General features: G+C 37.6%; 1 protein-coding gene across 1 annotated transcript in view; it reads right to left on the bottom strand.

The window, feature by feature from the left end:
- The window catches only part of LOC149156329 (uncharacterized), an 83,220-nt gene that overhangs the window by 33,887 nt on the left and 30,341 nt on the right, over positions 1 to 18,992 (bottom strand). The window contains exons 4-5 of the mRNA XM_089444724.1: positions 18,760 to 18,960; positions 18,520 to 18,621 (exon numbers count right to left, since the gene is read on the bottom strand). Coding sequence (XP_089300850.1) covers positions 18,520 to 18,621; positions 18,760 to 18,960 — 303 coding nt within the window. The remainder of the gene's footprint in view (positions 1 to 18,519; positions 18,622 to 18,759; positions 18,961 to 18,992) is intronic.

The raw sequence follows: 18,992 nt of genomic DNA, 5'->3' as shown, positions 1-18,992 counted from the left end.
AAAATTTTCGGATAGATTTTAGGCAAGATAGATCTGATGATCATGAAGATATTATAAATCCTACTCCTAAGAATGTTGTTGCTTTAGAACAGCGCTCTGATCGGCACGATGCCACAAAGATGAAAGAGGAAAATAAAATGGATTCAGGTGAATTCATCGAAGTAAACATTGGTACCTCTAGTGATCCCAAGATTGTCAAAATTGGTAAGGGTACTAATGATGAAGAAAGAAAAAAGTTAACCGATTTACTTCATGAATATCGAGATGTTTTATCATTTTCTTATAATGAATTAAAAGGTTATAGACAAGATATCATGGAGCACACTATCCCTTTGAAAGATGAAAATGCTAAACCGTTTCGTCAAAATATTAGGCAAATAAATCCTAAGTTAGCTCCTTTAGTTCAAAAAGAGTTTTCAAAGATGCTTGCAGCAGGAATTACTGCTCAAACTAGGCATTCAACATGGTGTTCCAACTTGTTGATTATTAGGAAAAGGAATGGGACAATTAGACTTTGTGTCGATTTTTGAAACCTTAATCTAGCATGTAAAAAAGATAATTACCCTTTGCCAAACATGGAGACTATGTTGCAAAGAGTAACTGATTCTGGAATGATGTCATTGCTAGATGATTTTTCTTGATATAATCAGGTATGGGTTAAGAAGGAGGATCGTCACAAAACTACATTCACCACACCATGGGGTACTTTCGAATATATTAGAATGCCATTTGGATTAACCAATGTTGGGGTTACTTTTCAAAGGGCTATGGATTATGCCTTCAAGGGTTTAATTGAGAAGATTATCGAAATTTATCAGGATGATCTCACTGTTTTTTCTAAGGATGGTATTAGTCATATAGGTCATCTCAGACAAGTTTTGATAAATGTAGAGAGTATGGGATTTCCTTAAATCCAGCTAAGCTTTTTTTTGGAGTAACAGAAGGGAAATTACTTGGTCACATCATTTCTAAAGATGGAATCAAGATTGGTCCTGAAAGAGTTGAGGCAATTCAAAAGATTCCTCTCCTCCATAATCTTAGATCCCTTCAGTCTTTTCTTGGAAAAAAAAAATTCTTAGAAGATTTATTCCAAATTACGCAGAAGTAGCTAAGCTTATTCAAAGTCTCTTGAAGAAAGATGTAAAATTTTTATGGAAAGAAGATGGCAAAAAGGATTTTCAGAAAATCAAAGGTGTTATTGCCAAAGCTCCTATTTTAGTTAGTCCTGATTACTCGAAGGATTTCATGATTTTCTCTTTCGCTTGTGAAAATATTATTGTTGGTGTCTTATTCCAAAAAAATAAGGATGGTCACGAGAAGCCTATTGCTTTCATGAGTAGAGCGCTTCAAAATTCTGAATTAAATTACACTACTAGGGAAGAGCAAGCCTATGCCTTAGTCAAATCTCTTAAGTATTTCAGAACTTATGTGGATTATTCTAAAATCATTGCTTTTGTCCCACATTCTGCAGTTTAAGATATATTAACTCAAACTGATTTCTTAGGGACTAGTGGTAGGTGAGTTACAAAAATCCAAGAATATGATTTAGAGATTAGACCCACCAAGTTAGTAAAAGATCAAGGCTTGGCTGAAACAATGACCGAATGTAATGAGAAAGCTCTTGCTTTAATTTGTCTTAACGATTCATCTTCATCTAAGTTGCAAAGATTAGGAGAGCATGAGTGGTACAAAGAAATTATTTATTACTTGTTAAATCTTACATGTCCTAACCATTTAGTTGCTCATAAGAGAAGGGCTCTTAGATTAAAAGCCACTAAGTATTGTCTCATGAAGGATGGCTTTGGATGGAGAAATCCTGAGGGCATAGTACTCAGGTATGTTGATGAAATTGAGTCCAAAAAGTTAATTTCTGAGTTTCATTCGGGATTTTGTGGTGGTCATTATGCTACTACAACTACTGCCCACCAAATTCTAAGAGCTAGTTATTATTGGCCTTCGAATTTTTCTGATGTGCATAAGTTTGTTAGAAGTTGTCAAGCTTGCCAACTATTCACTGGGAAATAGAAGCTTGCTGCCCTACCCTTACAACTTGTGGTTGTGGAGGCACCTTTTTAGCATTAGGGTCCGGACTTCAATTGGAAGTTTCATGAAAATTCTAGCAATGACTACTCATGGATTTTGACTGCTACTGATTATTTCACTAAATGGATAGAATCCATCCCCGCCAAGAATGCCACTGAAAGGGTCATTATGGATTTCATTGAAAATAATATCATTACTAGATTTGATGTCCCTGCCAAGATCACTACTGATAATGCCAAGGCTTTCAGTTCTTCAACATTTTCATCTTTTTGTTTCAAGTATGGAATTGTCTTATCTCATTCGTCTAATTATTATCCTCAGGGTAATGGCCTTGCTGAATCAAGTAATAAAAATCTTATAACCATTATCAAGAAGATAGTAGGACATAATAAGCGATCTTGGGACAGTAAAATATGGGCAGATAGGATTTACTAAAAATAAAGCTACTGGTAAAAGTCCCTTTGAATTAGTTTATGACTTGGATGTAACTTTACTTGTGCACCTTAAATTGCCAGCTTATTAACTCCTTCAACATATTTCTAGTGATAAAGATGTTGTTCAAAATAGAATTGATCTGATTGTGGAGTTGGATGAAACTCGTAGGAAAGATTTTGATAATGTGTGTAAAAGTCGGTCTAACATTAATAAAAGATTTGATAAATCATCTCGATCTAGATCTTTGCAGATTGGAGATATGGTACTCCTTTGGGATCACAAGAATGAAAAACCAGGAAAACATAAGAAATTTGACAATTTGTGTCTGGGACCATACATTATCCGAGACATTGCTAGGCCAAATTCATTCCACTTGAGCAGATTGGATGGCGAACCACTTGACTTACCTGCAAATGGCCAAACGATCAAGCTATTCTTCAAAGATGACATTTGATGCCATGGGGCATCCTTATATTGTATTTCTAACCCCACACCTTGTCATTTCAGCATTTCATCTCTATTTTAAGATTAGATTTACTTTTCATGTTAATAAAATTATTGATGAACTTTCATTTCATGTGCTTAATGTTATATGATGATATTTGGGCAGACACTAATGTAATTTTGTGTGTTGCTTGGATGCAGATTCTAGATTCTCACATTCCTTCGATGCAACAACGTGTCCCCAAGTAGAGCCAGATGTTGACCACAATGTGTCAATGATCCCATGGCAAGTACATCCCCTTTTTTGCAAAAGGGATATCGCCTGATCTATGTGCTCATGTCGTCCAGTGATCATCATCAGCCTGATCATCATGTTATAATGTAAACACATTTTGCATGTATATGATGTAAATAATCTCATTAGAATCGTGTCATATATGTAACAACCTAGGTAAACTTATCTTTCTAGTGACGATCTCCATTCTAGAAGATTTTTTGTGTCACTGATCCAGTCTCGGATGGTCGGCAAAGTTTTCCCCAAAGCTGGAATGGATTTTGTCGCTAGGATCTTAGGTGAGTCTTATTGGTCTAGATCGAGTCTATGTAAAAGTGATTTGGAAATAATCATAACTATTTGGTTAGGTTATTTTAGTACAAATTGCTTGGTCTGTTGGATTATATTTGTGTCTCAAAAATGGGTAGTCTGTGAGGGTCTATTACAAATGGGTTTTCCCCCTTATGATATAAAAAATATGAAAATCATGATGTAAAGTGTCTTGAGGGTTTGGAAAATAATTTATTCCATCATAAGTTAATTAATTAAATTTTTTGGCCCAAAATTAATTAAAATCCTAAGCCAGAAATTTAATTAATTCTAGGTCCTAGGTACGTTTAAATTCTCCAAAGGCAAAATTCATCGATCCTAAAAAGTTAAATTTTAAAGGGTCCCGGGACTAAGGTAAATTATTTTGATAAATTTTAAATCTTTAATCCCTGGGGGTTAAGTCAAAGTCAAAATTTTGGGGAAATTAACTCAAAAATTCTATTTTTGAATTAATTAAAATGCATTTAATTAAAAATTTCGAATTTCCCCAAATATTTAAATATTTCGACAAATGAAATTAAAAGAAATTTTAATCTTTATCAACAATCGAGAGACAATTGAGATTTCTTTAATGAGAATCACTCGAACTAGCCGTTGGAGGATTTATCTTTAAATAGGTCACTTGTCAATCGATTCATCTGATCTCTGAATCATGTGCCTATCTCTCAAGCTCTCTTGTATACTATTTTGAATTAATGCAAAAGTATTTGGGGTTTCAACATGTTGCGGTGTTCCTCTTCACAAATTTATGGTAACATTGTTTTAATTTCTGCTTAATGTTATGTGAAAACTATCAATCAATAGCTCTTTTAGAATAATTTGAATACAGGTATCTTATTCAGTTTGTTAGATCTAGGGTAACTTTCTAAATTTTTATCGAAGTAGCAGGGATCTTTATTTCTTCATAATTTCATCGTTGCTCTATTTTTCTACTTGGTTTGATGGTTGATCTAGTGTTTGCAGAAGATTTTTCGAGTTTTTTTAGCGTTTGGGGATAGATCTCGGTTGGACCAACCTACTCTCAGCATGTATTTTCTGAAGAGCCTACTTCACATAAAATCCGGGATTTATCTTAAGATTGAATTATTTTTCCTACAGGATGTTTTTGGGCTAGTACCTCTCCAAAATTTTCAAAATTTATTTTTAAACAATTGTGGAAAATTGATAGATCTGGGTTTTGAGAGCCTTAGATTATCATATCTGGGAGCAGAGTTGGAATCATACTCTTCAAGTCTAATAGATATACCATCTTTGTGCATAGATCTGTAAATTTTTTTGGTTTTCTGACTTGGGTTTCTAGGGTTTTGTTTATTTTTGTATATCTCGGTTCTGGGTGTTTTTGTTTTTCTAGTGCAAATCAGAAGGGAATTTTTTTTAAGCCAAATCTAGGCCCTGAAGGGTAAGATCTAGCCTCAATACCATCTTGCAAACGACATTATTCCAAATTATTTTTAGTTTGAGGATTTCAAAGTTTAGATCTGAGGGTTTTTTTACACGAGTTTCGAGGACAAATCTCAAGCAGAGGCACATCATTTTAACAAAATATTTTTTTGGGAAAAATTTTCAAGTTTTTGGGCTATTGTCTGCTACTATGAAGCTCTTCAAAAAATCGCAGCCTTCTCTGTTTGCGTTTTTCTTTTGCTACTGCATTTTCTCTTTATTTAGCCTTCTGCATTTTATTTTGCCATCGTTGCCATATCTACGTCCTCCTTGCTGTCCTAGCTCTCCTCTATCCCGCAATCTTCATCCCTTGCCCTCGTCTCCTAATCGGCAGCCCTAACTTCAGCATTTCGAAACCCTTGTCCGCTGTTCATTCCTTCTCCTCCCACAAATTTTCCTTTCCTCTACGTTGTCAATCCTTGAATCAAATCTCCTTTGCGTGATTTCCCTCGCATCCGTCATCCCCTTCCGACCTGCGTCCTCCCTCAAGCTCCTTTTCCTCGCTGCCTGCCATCCCCTCGAAATTTCTCTCCGTCGTTGTCGTCGAGCCTTCCTGCAAAACCAACATTCGATTTTTTATTTTTTTTTCGTTTTGGTTTTTCTCTCTTAGTTTTGATAAGCGTTAGGTTTAGATTTAATTTCCTTTTAACATAGTTCGATTTTTAGCTTTTCATTTTAATTTTGTTTTGAATTTTTATTTATTTTTGTTTTGGTTTTAAATTAAAAAAGAAAACTTAAACATTTTAATTTTAAATTAAAAAAGAAAACTTAAACATTTTGATTTTAAATTCTTTTTAGTGTGTGACTTTGATCGAATTTTTTTTTTTTTTTTTTTTGCCTTTCCTTTTGGTTTTGATTTCTTTATGACCTTTTTAATTTTGAAAAAACAAAAAATACAAAAATACAAAAATTCATTTCCATTTTTATTTTTAATGTCACTTTGAGACTTCGAAAAAATTAAATCTAAAGATAAATTTTCACATTAAAAGATTTTAATTTTTTTTTATGTGGCCTTTGGCCCATTAAAAGATTTAAAAGTTATTAAATCCTTTTGATTTGTTTTACTTTCGTCACATTAAAAAATATTAATTAATCATTGGCCACATTAAACTTACTTCATAAAACTTTGCGCATCGAAGAATTTTTCCCAAGGAATAATTAAATTGTTAATCTAAAGTTCCTTCTTGGTGTCTTTTTGTGTTAAGGGTAAAATATTTAAAAGAAAACTTTTGTGGTTTTAAACATTTCAACTTCTCCATAGTCAAACACGCTTAATTTTTAATCATATCTAAAGACTGACTATAGGAAAGCGGCAAATTTTCCTAGATTTGGGTCACTAAGGACAAATCATTTTAATTCTAAGATTGTGAATTGTTTAGCATTTAAATTTCATGGTTATTTAAAGTATTTAGATCTCTAGAAATTTGATTGCTAGAATATTTTGCATCTATTGAGATTGAACTTCATATTATTTGTTTGAATTATTTGATGTTCATTGCACGTTAAATATTTTGCGAATATTTCGAGTAATTATCATAGTACTCTGTCATAAAATTGTGATAAATTGCGTATCTTTTGTTCCTAAGCTAAGTATTTTTTTTGGCATTGATATTAAATTGTAAAGATTTTTTTTTATTCTCTTTGAGCTATAATTGTATCAAAAAGATTTGAAGTAATCCTGTGGTTTAATTGTGATATTTTAAGGGGTTTATCTTTAAGTCTTTACCTGCTAAAGTGAACATTTCATTTTGGTGATTAAGAGATTTTACGACACAAATGTTTCTGATCCTCAAGTCTAACTTTATCTCATCGTCTCGTGCATTTTGCATATAAGTTAGCTTTGCATAATTGAAATTTACTTCCAAGCATAAGCTTGGTCAATAGAGAGATAGATATACATCCATCTTTGCTTGAGAAACCTGCTTTTAATAGTACTTAAAACGGTGACCTTGCAGTCGTCAGAGCCACAACTCTCTGCAGTGCCAGAGGCACCGGGTATGTTAGATTTTCAGGAGAGGTATCGTTAATCACACATTAGTGTGTTTCATCTTATCTTGTCTCTGCCAATTACTACGAAATCAGGCTCAACACAGAAAGGATCGAAGGATTAAAACTTAAATAGGCATTTAACTAAAATTAACCAAGATTCTTACATCTCACATTAGTTTTAGTATCTGCATTTCATATAAGATAGTCATTCATCTAAGCAGCAGCTTCTAATCGGTTACTTGGTCTTAATTTCCCTAGAAAAATCATTGACTCCATAAGGCACTAATATCAATCGTTTAAATCAAATCCTATAAGTTTTGCTAAATCTTAATCAAGTACTTGGTCGCTTCACTGTGTCTCCCGAACTTGTTGGTTCCCAACTAGTTCTCCTTCATTTCATTTCCATAGGGTCTACCCCCCTTAGCCTGCTATAGGGAGACAGCTTAAACGGAGAGATTGGGGATCAAGGTGACAGCCCTCGATTTCAGCCGCTGTTGTGGTGCCTAGACATTCTAAGCAATAACAGGGTGTAAAACCCAAGTTGATTACGATGTGTGAAAATTTCTAAATCTAACACATCATAAACCCCTACTGCATTTTCTGGTTTACTATCTCCTACTTGTTCTTTGCATTAACAAGTTATTTAAATGCATAAATATCGAAGTAAACACAAATGCAGCGTTCACAAATATACAGATCAACAATTAAAATAAATTGAGACAACACAAGGGACACCGTTATTTTTGGACAATCATCCCCGGAAAAACCCAATGCGGGAAAATTGGTGCAGCATATATGAGGGTTTTATTATTAAGCAGATTTATGAATACAACTAGGGTGCCAGAAATGGCTCATCCTTCAGAGAATATCCTTGGCAACAATACCTCTATCTGGGGACAGATATTCCGACTGATCAGCAATTAGATGAACAATCCCAAAGTGACTCCAGATGTTCCTTGTGCTGGACAGCAAAAGCTGCTCCACGCACTCCTCTAGAACTGCATCACCCTCTCTGGCTCTGCGTCAGCCAACCAGCTGTCAGTTTGTCCCACTAAATCACCTCAATGCAACCTCTGAAGCTCACTGTATCCTCTGCGTCAGCCTCTACAGCTTTTGAGTCAGCTTCTTTGATCCTCTGCATCCTCTGCAGTGGGCTCCTTAGCCTCTACATCAACCCTTGTTGCCTCTGCGTCAACCCTCCTAGGCTCTGCGCTGCCTCTTCCAGCACTCTGCTGCCTCTCTAACATGTATTCATCAGCCTTGGATCGAAATCCTCTTGCTGAATTGTCCCTCGCTACAACTGATCACTCACTTGATTTCCTCAGCAAACCTTGCCCCATAAAATCGAATTCTTGATCTCTCTTGGTGTGTCTCCAACTGAACCTGAAGCCTCCTCTTATACTTTCTCTGTTGACAATTCAACGGCCGAAATTAAGTCCCTAATCAACGGATAAAATTAGCTCTGGCTTGATCCTCATTATTTAGAACTTTCTCACCCATATTATATTAATACACATTAATATTTTAATTTTCCTAAGTTTAGATTTAGGAACCCATTAAAAATATTAATTATTTTAATATCTCTCCATTTGGGTGGAATTTCTCCAAACGACTACTGGGTCTTGGAGATCTCATCTACCTTAGCCTCTCCACCAAATTTCATGGCTAGAGAAAATCTGATGCTACCAAAAATCAACACTCCCTCTCAGCAAGGAATATGCTCTAGTAATGCTTCACCATAGAAACATCACACTGATCTTCCACAACAGTACCTGTGCTAATGCTTGGCCTACTGCCTCACATCCCTTGCATTACTGCTTCCTATACTGCTGCCCATGACACTGCCACATTTGTACTGCAACTCCCTCTCAACATGTTGCATCGTGCTGCCCATAGCACTGTCACTGCTAACTGTTGCATTGCAACTCAGTTACTACTATCCTGTGCTCCCTCTGCTGCCACTACGCTGCTGCAACCTCTTTTGTGCCTTGCACACTGTTGCAACCTCCACTGCGCTGCTACAGACTTTTGCGCTCTAGCACTGCCTTGCCGCTCCATCACACCTTGCTCCACCTGACACCTGTCATCATTCTACTGTCATTAAGAGCTCCCGTACCCGGATGTGATCCAAGAGTTTGGGTACCTCAAGGATCCTGCCCCTGCATGTAGTTTTCCTAACGACAACTTGATGTCAACCCACCTCTTCTATAGAGGTGCATGAGCACTCATGGCACAATCGTCATCAGCCTCGACATCCTTCTCCACCTTTGTTGGAGTTGCCTTCGAGTCGAAAGCTTCTACCTTGCCTTTCTTCCTGGGGCACTAAGATGCATAACGTCCCAGCTCCCCACAGTTGAAGCACTTGACCTTGGAGATGTCCTTCTTCCTCTTCCCTAGCTGTCTAGCAGATGCTAGAGCTGCATCCTCCTCTTTCTTGACTCGAACTCTCTTACCACTACTCTTAGCCTTGGTCAACCTCCTGATCTCTTCTTGTCGAAGAGCTGCCCACATCTCTTCCCAATTGGGGAGAGTCACTCTGCCCAAAATGCTTTGGACAAACGTCTCCCAATCCTCGGAGACTGCATTCAGAACAATCCTGACCATAAACTATGGATCTGGTGTAGACCCCACGGAAGTAAGCTGGTGGTGAATTCCTTGCAACCTGAGGAGGACATGATCTATCTCCTCTCCTTTCTGCATCTGATATGACCTCAGTTGATTCTCCAATAACATCTTTCGTTGCACGGAAGAGCCTTGGTATAAGGTGGTCAGCGTCTGCAATATCTCATTCGTTGTGTTCTTCTCATAAATATGTGGTATGACATGATCCTTGACCCCGTCTAGGATCATGCATTTCGCCTTCGCCATGGCCTCCTCATACTTCTCATTTGCATTCGGGTCAACTAGGACAACTACAGTTTTCAAGGCATAGTCCTTGATGCGATGTTTATCCAGGATTGCCAGGATCTTGGCCTTCCAGATGACAAAATTGGAAGCCCCGTCCAATCTGTCATGATCCCTCAATTCATTCACTACCATCTTTGCTCCTCTTCTAGACTCCCTCTGAGTCTCGACTTCCCTCCTAGAAATCCTCTTGCCAACTATCGAATCACTCCTCTCCAATCCCCCTTTGCTGCTGCAACTCGGATCTAGATCTCTTGGCTAGAAATCTGTCGAGGTAGTGCTTCCCTCTACCTTAGTTCCGTCTCCTTAGACATTATTCTACACAGACAGAAACAGTGTCCCACCAGCTCCTCAAATCACAATCTGCACAGCTCCCATAGCCCCGACAACTGAAGAATCTGAGCCTTTCTAGCTCTGCGCAATCACAGTGAGAGATGGATCAGCTCCTCCTGGCCTCAACGTCGATCCTTCCTGGCTGAGAAAGATGACCGAGCACTGCATAGGCCTGATTTGCCCCCCCTCTGCCTCTACGTTGGCCTTTCTCCTGACTCAAAATGCTAATGCAGGCTCTGCATGAATCTCTGCGTCACCCTCTTAGCACTGCATCACTCCTCCTCTTGCCTCTTGAGCTCTGGAACAGCGTTGTCTCTCGGGACAGCTGCTTCTCTGTTGCAAACTCTTCATATTTTCCCGCTAGTGTCTTCACTCTCCTATCATCTGCAATCCCTCTAAGACCATGTGAAACTTTCTGAATCTAACACATCAAAAAACCCTATTGGATTTTCTGGTTTACTATCTCCTACTTGTTCTTTGCATTAACAAGTTACTTAAATGCATAAATATCGAAGTAAACAAAAATGCGACATTCACAAATATACAGATCAACAATTGAAAGAAACTGGGACAACACAAGGGACACCATTAGTTTTGGACAATCGTACCTGGAAAAACCCAATGCGGGAAAATCGTTGCAGCATATAAGAGGGTTTTATTATTAAGCAGATTTCTGAATACAACTAGGGTGCCAGAAATGGCTCACCCTTCAGAGAATATCCTTGGCAGCAATACCTCTATCCGGAGACAGATATTCTAGTTGATCAGTAACTGGATGAACAATCCCACAGTGACTTCGACTGTTCCTTGTGCTAGACAGCGAAAGCTGCTCCACGCACTCCTTTGGAACTACGTCACCCTCTTTGGCTCTGCGTCAACCAATCATCTCTCAATATGTCCCACTGAATCACCTCAGAGCAGCCTTTGAAGCTCATTGTGTCCTCTGCATCAGCCTCTATGGCTTTTGCGTCAGCTTCTTTGGCCCTCTGTGTCCTCTTCGCTGGCCTCCTTAGCCTCTGCGTCAACACTTGTTGCCTTTGCGTCAGCGCTCCTAGGCTTTGCACTGCCTCTTTCAGCACTCTGATGCCTCTCTGATATGTATTCTTCAACCTTGGATCGAAATCCTCTTGCTGAACTGTCCCTCGCTGCAACTGATCACTCACTCGATTTCCTCAACAAACATTGCCCCAGAAAATCGAATTCTTGATCTCTCTTGGTGTGTCTCCAACTGACCCTCAAGCCTCCTCTTATACTTTCCCTATTGACGATTCAACAGCCAAGATTAAGTCCCTAATCAATAGCTAAGATTAGATCTAGCTTGATCCTCGTTATTTAGAACTTTCTCACCCATATTATATTAATACACATTAATATTTTAATTTTCCTAAGTTTAGACTTAAGAACCCATTAAAAATATTAATTATTTTGATATCTCTCCATCTTAGTGGAATTTCTCCAAACGATCTCTGGGTCTTGAAGATCTCATGTGCCTTACCCTCTCCACCAAATTTCATGGCTAGAGCACATCCGATGCTACCAAAAATTAACATGATGCAGGTGTTCTACCTCATGACTTTTGAGGGTCATTGATGGGAAGATTGGCAAGCAATATGATTGGGTTGAGATTTATCCCTTCTATGGTTTCGGGTTGAGAATGAGCTCCCCGATGTGATTCCAAGGGTGAGATGTGCTCCCCGATGTGATTCCAAGGGTGAGATGTGCTCCCCTGTGTGTTTGGATATCCTATTGCTCGATATGCAGTTGAGGTATGTGACTCCCCCATGAAATAAAGGGTGGAAGCTAATGCTCCCTGATTCTTCTCCTTTTAGATTCGAGAATGTTTCAGCGGACAAAGTTGAGCAGAGATGAATACGGCATGATGACAGTATAACAAGATGACATGATGATCTACGGACGAATATTGGCAGGTGGAATTCTTCTTAGTTGAGAGGGAGTGTTAACTATGCAACTAGGGTTATATTCCACCTTGGACAGCTCATATGATGGAGATGATGTTTCCATTGAATTCCTCTTTTCGAGAGGACCAAAATCGACCTAAAGATCACCTCATTTGGACAAGAAGAAGTTGGTTTTTGAATTTATGTACCCACTCATGTACATTGGGATAGGTCAGCCTCACACACATGTATAATTGGATAGATCAGCCTCAACATCAAATGGACCCCCATGGAAGCCTATAAATACAAGAGACTTCAAGCTCATTTGGTTATCATCATGAAGTATCTTCTCTTCTTCGATTGTTTGGTTCGCACAAGTCTGATGGAGGAAGCTCGCGCAAGGTCTGAAATTACAGGTCTGAGGCTCGCATGTGTTTAGGGTTTTTGTTTTCTAGTCGCACGCTTGCCACATGTCAGATCCGACTACAGTCGCACGCTTGCAGCACCTCAGAGAATGATTGGGAATCCACAGTCGCTCGCATAACATCTTGAAGGGTGCGACTGAGGCTCTGAGATAGTTTTGGGCAGATCCGACCACAGTTGCTCGCTTACAATGCTTCAAAGAGCAACTAGGAAGTCATAGTCGCTCGCTCACAGTGTCTCAGGGAGCGACCCAGAACACAGAGTCACTCGAAAATAACTTAAGAGTGCGATTGGGGTTCTGAACTAGGGTTTGAGAGTTGACGGCAGCTGACTATAGATGTTTGAAGGTTGGAAGGTTTCTGTCTGTTGTATAGTGATTCCAAAAGTCTCTTTCTTATTTGTATTGGGTAAATATTTGCTAGATGATTATGTATTGGACTCATTATAGTCTCCGCTGAAACATTTTATGACAATCTAATAAGAAGAAAATTTGAAAGGGTTTTCCCCTAGTGGGGTTTTTCCCTGGTTGTTGATCAATCTAGTGTCTCTTGTGGTTGTGTTATTGTCTCTTTTATCATTGCATATATTGTTCTCTCTTCAATTACTGTTTGTGATTGGAAACATTATTAATAATTGGATGCATTGCTAAATGAAGAATTGATTTGGGCTGAAGTAATTGAAACAACATAAAACAATCTGAAAAGATAACATTCACAAACTGTGTACATAGGCTGACCTTGTTTGGATTCTGAATATTTATATGGTTTATTTAACTTCGCTAATGTTGTAGCTTGCATCTATTCTTAGAAATACACTTAGCCATTTATCAAAAAGTTTCATAAAAAAATATTTCTCAAAATTATTTGTAAAAAGCATTGTATATCTGTAAATAACTTTTGTATAATTTATTTTTGTAAATTATTTTTTCTAATTGGGGTTTTGGGATTTTGAGATTTCTTGTATATATTGGGGTTTTGAGCATTTGTAAATTTATTTTTGCAGGTGTGATTAGGAGAGAAGAGTTGGAATAGAGCTAGATCTAGACCCTTGATGGTAAGATCTAGCCTCTAAAATTTTCTGCATGGCCAGGAATTGAAGAATTTGCGGTAAAATTTAGATCTGAAGCAAATTAATTTTTTTAGCGCTGGGGTTTCGAGTTTTGGGGCTCCTAACCCTAGATCAAGCCCCCTCAAGCCTAATGTCTCCCTCCTGATCCCCTACATCACCCTTTGAAGGCCCTACATCATTGTTTTTCGGCCCTTGGAGGCTGGTCGTGAGCCCTAGGGGCCTCAACCTCAGCTTCCTTTCCTTCCCCCTGTCATAGTGTTTTAGGGATTTTTTAGGCATGGTCGTGGGCTTTTAAGGCCTCAGCCTCCCTTCCTAAGGCAACTGCAGGCCTTAAGGGCTTGATTGCCCTAGGACATAGCCTTCTAAGGCCTCTTGGCCTCCTCTTCAGGCTGGACAGCAGCTATTAGGGATAGACGTGGGACTTTCTTGAGCCCCTCCTCCTCCTCTGTGCCCTTCCTTGGCCTCTTGGCCCTAGCTGCTGACTCTTTCAGCCTTTTCCTCTCTTCTTTGGCCCTCTTCTTAGCCCTAGCTTGTCCCCCTTCGTCCTTGGTTAACCTCTGATTTTTCTGAGACTAAAAACTTGGTGTGTTTTGCAGAGAAATTGCCTCAAAAATTTGTGTTTCAGGTGGCATCCACATTGGAAAAATTTTGGGCAAATTTGGCAAGTGTGCTACAAGGCCTTGGGCCTAGGGTTTGTTCTCTAAACCCTCATTCTATCTTTGTTTTACTGCAGCTGTAATAAATTATTCATAACAGTGATATAAGTGCCCTAAAATCTCATCTAAATAGCCTAGACACACTAAAAATTCCATGATAAAATTTTACTTTTGTTTTGGCTACTTGCGCATTGTTTATTAGGCCTAGATCTATTTATTTGCTTGCTAGAAATTTTCTGCATAATCACTAGATCAAATCTGATATTTTCTGAATATCACATCTTTAAGGGCTTAAAAATCAATTTTTTCCAATTTGGCAAGCTTGCCCTAACATTTGAACACATTGAACATTTCGTTTTAAATTAAATTGCATGATCTGGGTGACTGTCATCTCTGATATTTCTGCATATTAAAGGTCTGATATAACACTGGTTATTGCATCACAAGAAGACTAGAGTACTTAAGATCTTAGTTGGTAAATTTATTTTGGCATTTGGGTTGCTATTGCTTACATTTGGCATTAATTAGCTCACTGATTTCATATATAAAAATTTTTGTCATAAAACTTATATATTCTTGTCATATCATTCATTTATCTCTCATTAAGAGAACATTGGAATATAAATCACATAAGTGCTTTCATGGTTTTACACTTTATTGTCCCTTGTTGCTTGCATTGATATTGTGGAAGTATCTAACACTCATGGTTTCATTGTGAGCTTTTCAAAGATCTCATAATCTCACATTTATTAAATTCACTCACTCAAATGCTTAATCCATAATTATATCTCTTAAATGAATTTGTGATCTTATTGGCATATCTTGTTCTAATTAAGCATTATTGAACAAATTGTGATCTTGAGGCTCTAAAATCTTGTTGATGGTCTAATTTGCTTTGGCATTAATCTTGAAGCATTGACATTGTGGTTGAAGCATTATTGAATAAGTGCTCTAAGTTAAGTTCTTAATCTTGTGTTATTATCTTGGCATTGTTAATTGTATATCTTGAGTAATTGGCATCTTGTGGATTGGTTAACATTGGCATCTTGTGGATTTGACACTGGCACTAAGTTAATTGGCACTTTCTTGGTTGTGAGATTGCGTACAATTCATTAATAAGTACTCATGTTGTTAAAGGTTAATCATAACTTAAAGTACTTAAACATTAAGTTAATCTCAAACTAAAAATTGCACTCATAATCACTACATAAGCATTCTAGGCTTGATTTGCACTAATAATTTACCTCCAACCAAGCATACACTTGGTTGATAGACTCCTAGGATAACCCTTTCTCATCTAGCTTGAGGGATTCAGCCCTTTTTAGTGGTTAACATAGTGACCTTCCAGTCGCCAAAGCCACAATCTCTACAACACCTGAATCACTGGGTGGTTGGAATACATGGGAAGGTATTGTTAATCAAACCTATGTTTGCTTCCCGCTGTCTTCCATCCCACAACCTACTCTAAAGACTGATCTCAAAAAAATTAAGAGAGAGGTTCCACTTAGAGTAGACATATAATCTAAAAGTAACCAAGATCCTTGCATTACACCTACCTTCTAGGACATGCATCTCATATAGGTTAGTTGAGCATCTAAGCAACAGTTTTCCATCCGGTTACTTGGTGCTGATTTATAATAAGCAAGAATTTTGACTCCACAAGGCACTAATCTCATTTCTATATCTAATAGAATCCTTAAGCCTTGCTAAATTAAACCGAGTAGCTAGGACACTCAACTGTGTCTCCCGGATAAGTTAGTTCCCAACTTGTCTTTCATTCTCTCATTTTCATAGGGTCTAACCCCCATAGCCTGTTGTTAGGAGACAACTAGAATGGAGTGGGTGGGGATCAGAGTGATAGCTCCCACCCTGAGCAGTGGTCGCAATGCCAACACAACCTAAGCGACAACAAGAAACACCTAGACCTATGGTCAAACTTGGTCTTCTCCTCCAAGTCAAGTCACCCAAATCTGATCCTGCACTTCACTCTTGATCTTGCACTTCTAGAATTTTGACTCTCTTGCAATACCAGTTGCCCCAAAATTTACGCCCTGCAGTGTTTGCCCCAATAACAAAACAAAAATTTGTTCCCCTACAATAGTTTCCCCAGAAACTATGAATCACAAAGAGAGAGATTAATTCATACATGCGAGTTCCTATAGAGAGATAGGAGAGAGAAAATTCGACCTTCTTTTTCATCCTTCTTTGTCCTTCTCCTTTGCTCACTTGCCCAGAAACTGTCTTGAGAGAGGAATGTTAATTGCCCAAATGAGGATCTCAAGCTGCCTTTATATAGTAGTCTGTCTAGGGTGAATGGGCATGTCTCTTGTCCAGGGTTGACTTGACTTGCTGGGAAGCCGCCTTGTCACTTTTGGAGCCAAAAATTTCATTTTAAAAATTCAAATTTACATCTTTTAGAAGTCACAATGGGACTTTGACTCAAACATTTATAATTATGCTTTACAATGATAAATATAATTGCATCAAGTGATCACAAGTACAATATGAAGATCAACCATAGTTACAAATTCAACAATAAGGAGAGAATTAAGCCAAGTCAGAATTCCTAAAAATGGTTTAAGGGAGAAAAATATGCCAAATCGAATTAATCAAGAAAAAATCAATCAAGTCGAATTGGCTAAATTAATCCTATAGTTATTTTGTCTCATGCCAAATCAGAGTTACTTCAATTCAACTCAAGCAAAGGTCACTTAACTAGATTTTTTTCTCCATTCAAAGCTCAATTAATTCAGCCATGTGCAGTAACGGCCAATAATGGAGAATTTGACCTATCCTCCTCTTGGTCATAAATTGAAGGATGAAAAAACTATATATACAAGTGGAAGGCCAACCTTTCAATATGAATTTGTCTTGAGCAAAAACAAACAACCATACTTTCTTCTCTCCATTATTCTTCGCTCTCTATTCTACCTCTTATTACTTTGTGTCTAGATATCATTGTATTCAAGTTATGTGATAAACATCTTGGTGCAGCCAACCTCTTGGCTCTCGTGGAATAAACTTCAGTTTTGATCCACTCACTCTGGTTTGTTTGATTCAACATTATCTTGTGCACATTATTAAGAGTATTCAGCTAATTATTTGGGTAATTAACCACTTAGATACACTTTCTTCTCACAATATTTTCCTCATAAAGGGCTGATCTGTGAAGGACTATTCCACACTTTAAACTTAAGGAATTTTTTACACTTCATTGGCCATTAACTTGCTAGTCAAACAACCTTTATCTTGCTCTTTTTTGAGTGTTTATTTGCATATTTACAAATTAAAACAACACATTGAAAAACTAGGGCTCTGAGGCTGGCATGCACCAACCCAAAAGGAAAGGAAGATTGGCCGGTGACACTTCGCTTATTTTTACTGATGATTTCTAAAGTTTATATTAATTCACACTGTAAAAAATAGTGCTAACAAGTCCAAAACAGAATAGAAATATCAAAAGAGTACACAAACCAAATGTCAGAAAATATCATTAATATTTTGAAATATTGTCATGCCTATATTTTAATATCTCATGGCTCTCACTATATGATCAATCTCCATTAGATGGCACTAGACTAGGATTCCATTAGACCCTTCTTTTAAGATCAGCGCAATGTTTACAATAAGTGCTTAGCATTATGGCATGTTGATATCAGACTTTTGACAAACTGTGTAAATCAAGCTGAACCAAGAAAAGCTGTCCAAATGGATTAGGGTTATATTGATTTATAAAGATTCATGGATCACAAAGCACATTTGACTACACTAGTTGTTCTTGTACCTTATGGGCTACCTTGGATTCACAAACTTGCAACAAAGTAGGAGCTGAAAAAGGGAACATGTCATTTTAGCTGGCTGCTGAACTATACACTGGTGGAGCAGGGTATAAATTTACGAATAAAATATTCATATCACTAACAAAAGAGAAAATGTTAACTATAGTTGATGATTGGCCCATGTATGGATGTTCCAGGTTATACTTCAAGTAAATCATGAGGCAAATATCTCCAATTTCTCCCAATATTTCCTATTTTCCCCAAGTGTTGCAGGTAGCCGATTTGTCCAATATTTTCAGAAAAGTCTAAGGTTATTCTTGTGATATTTTTTGATAATTTCCAATATTTTCCCCAATATTTTTGATAAGTTTCTTTCAGAACTCTCGGCGATATATTCCCCAAAATGATATTTGCAACATTGGTATTAATCCTCTTTTTTCTTCGACTAAAAATTTCATATAATAGAGTTTTTATATTTGACTTGCACATAGAAGACAGCCCACCTTTGATTCACCGTTGTGCTTCAATCTATCAGCATGCTTCATGACAGACTCTAAGAAACGCACGTGCTTGATGGTACGCTCCAATAATAAATCAATACTGCACTGCATTGTTGAAGAATAAAATGTCAATACAGTTGCCAGGTCTTGAAACTTTAGATACCTTTTTAAATTTAATATATTTATGGTCACAATCAGAACAGAAAGAGAATTGAATGAAACAAGTGTCACAGTGAATGTCACCTTAGTTCCATCTGGTACAATTTCCCGTAGTTCTCTTAGACGATCTTGAATCTGCTGCCTATCCTTGGGCCTTGGCCTAGCATTCTCCCTCGATCTGGCCTTCTTCCTATCTGTTTTCACTGGCTCTTCTGATTTTTGTTCTTGCATAATCCTCAGGTCCTCATGATTTGCATTCTGATCTTCTTCAATCAATGAATAGAGCTGCATATTTGAAGAGGCCATATGTGGAGAGT

This window comes from Pinus tabuliformis, chromosome 9 (assembly GCF_031772625.1).
Source record: "Pinus tabuliformis cultivar Carrire ecotype Pingquan chromosome 9, CPIR1, whole genome shotgun sequence".
NCBI lineage: Eukaryota > Viridiplantae > Streptophyta > Pinopsida > Pinales > Pinaceae > Pinus > Pinus tabuliformis.
Note: the sequence above shows the minus strand (reverse complement) of the source record. Positions and strands in the feature narration are given on the sequence as shown.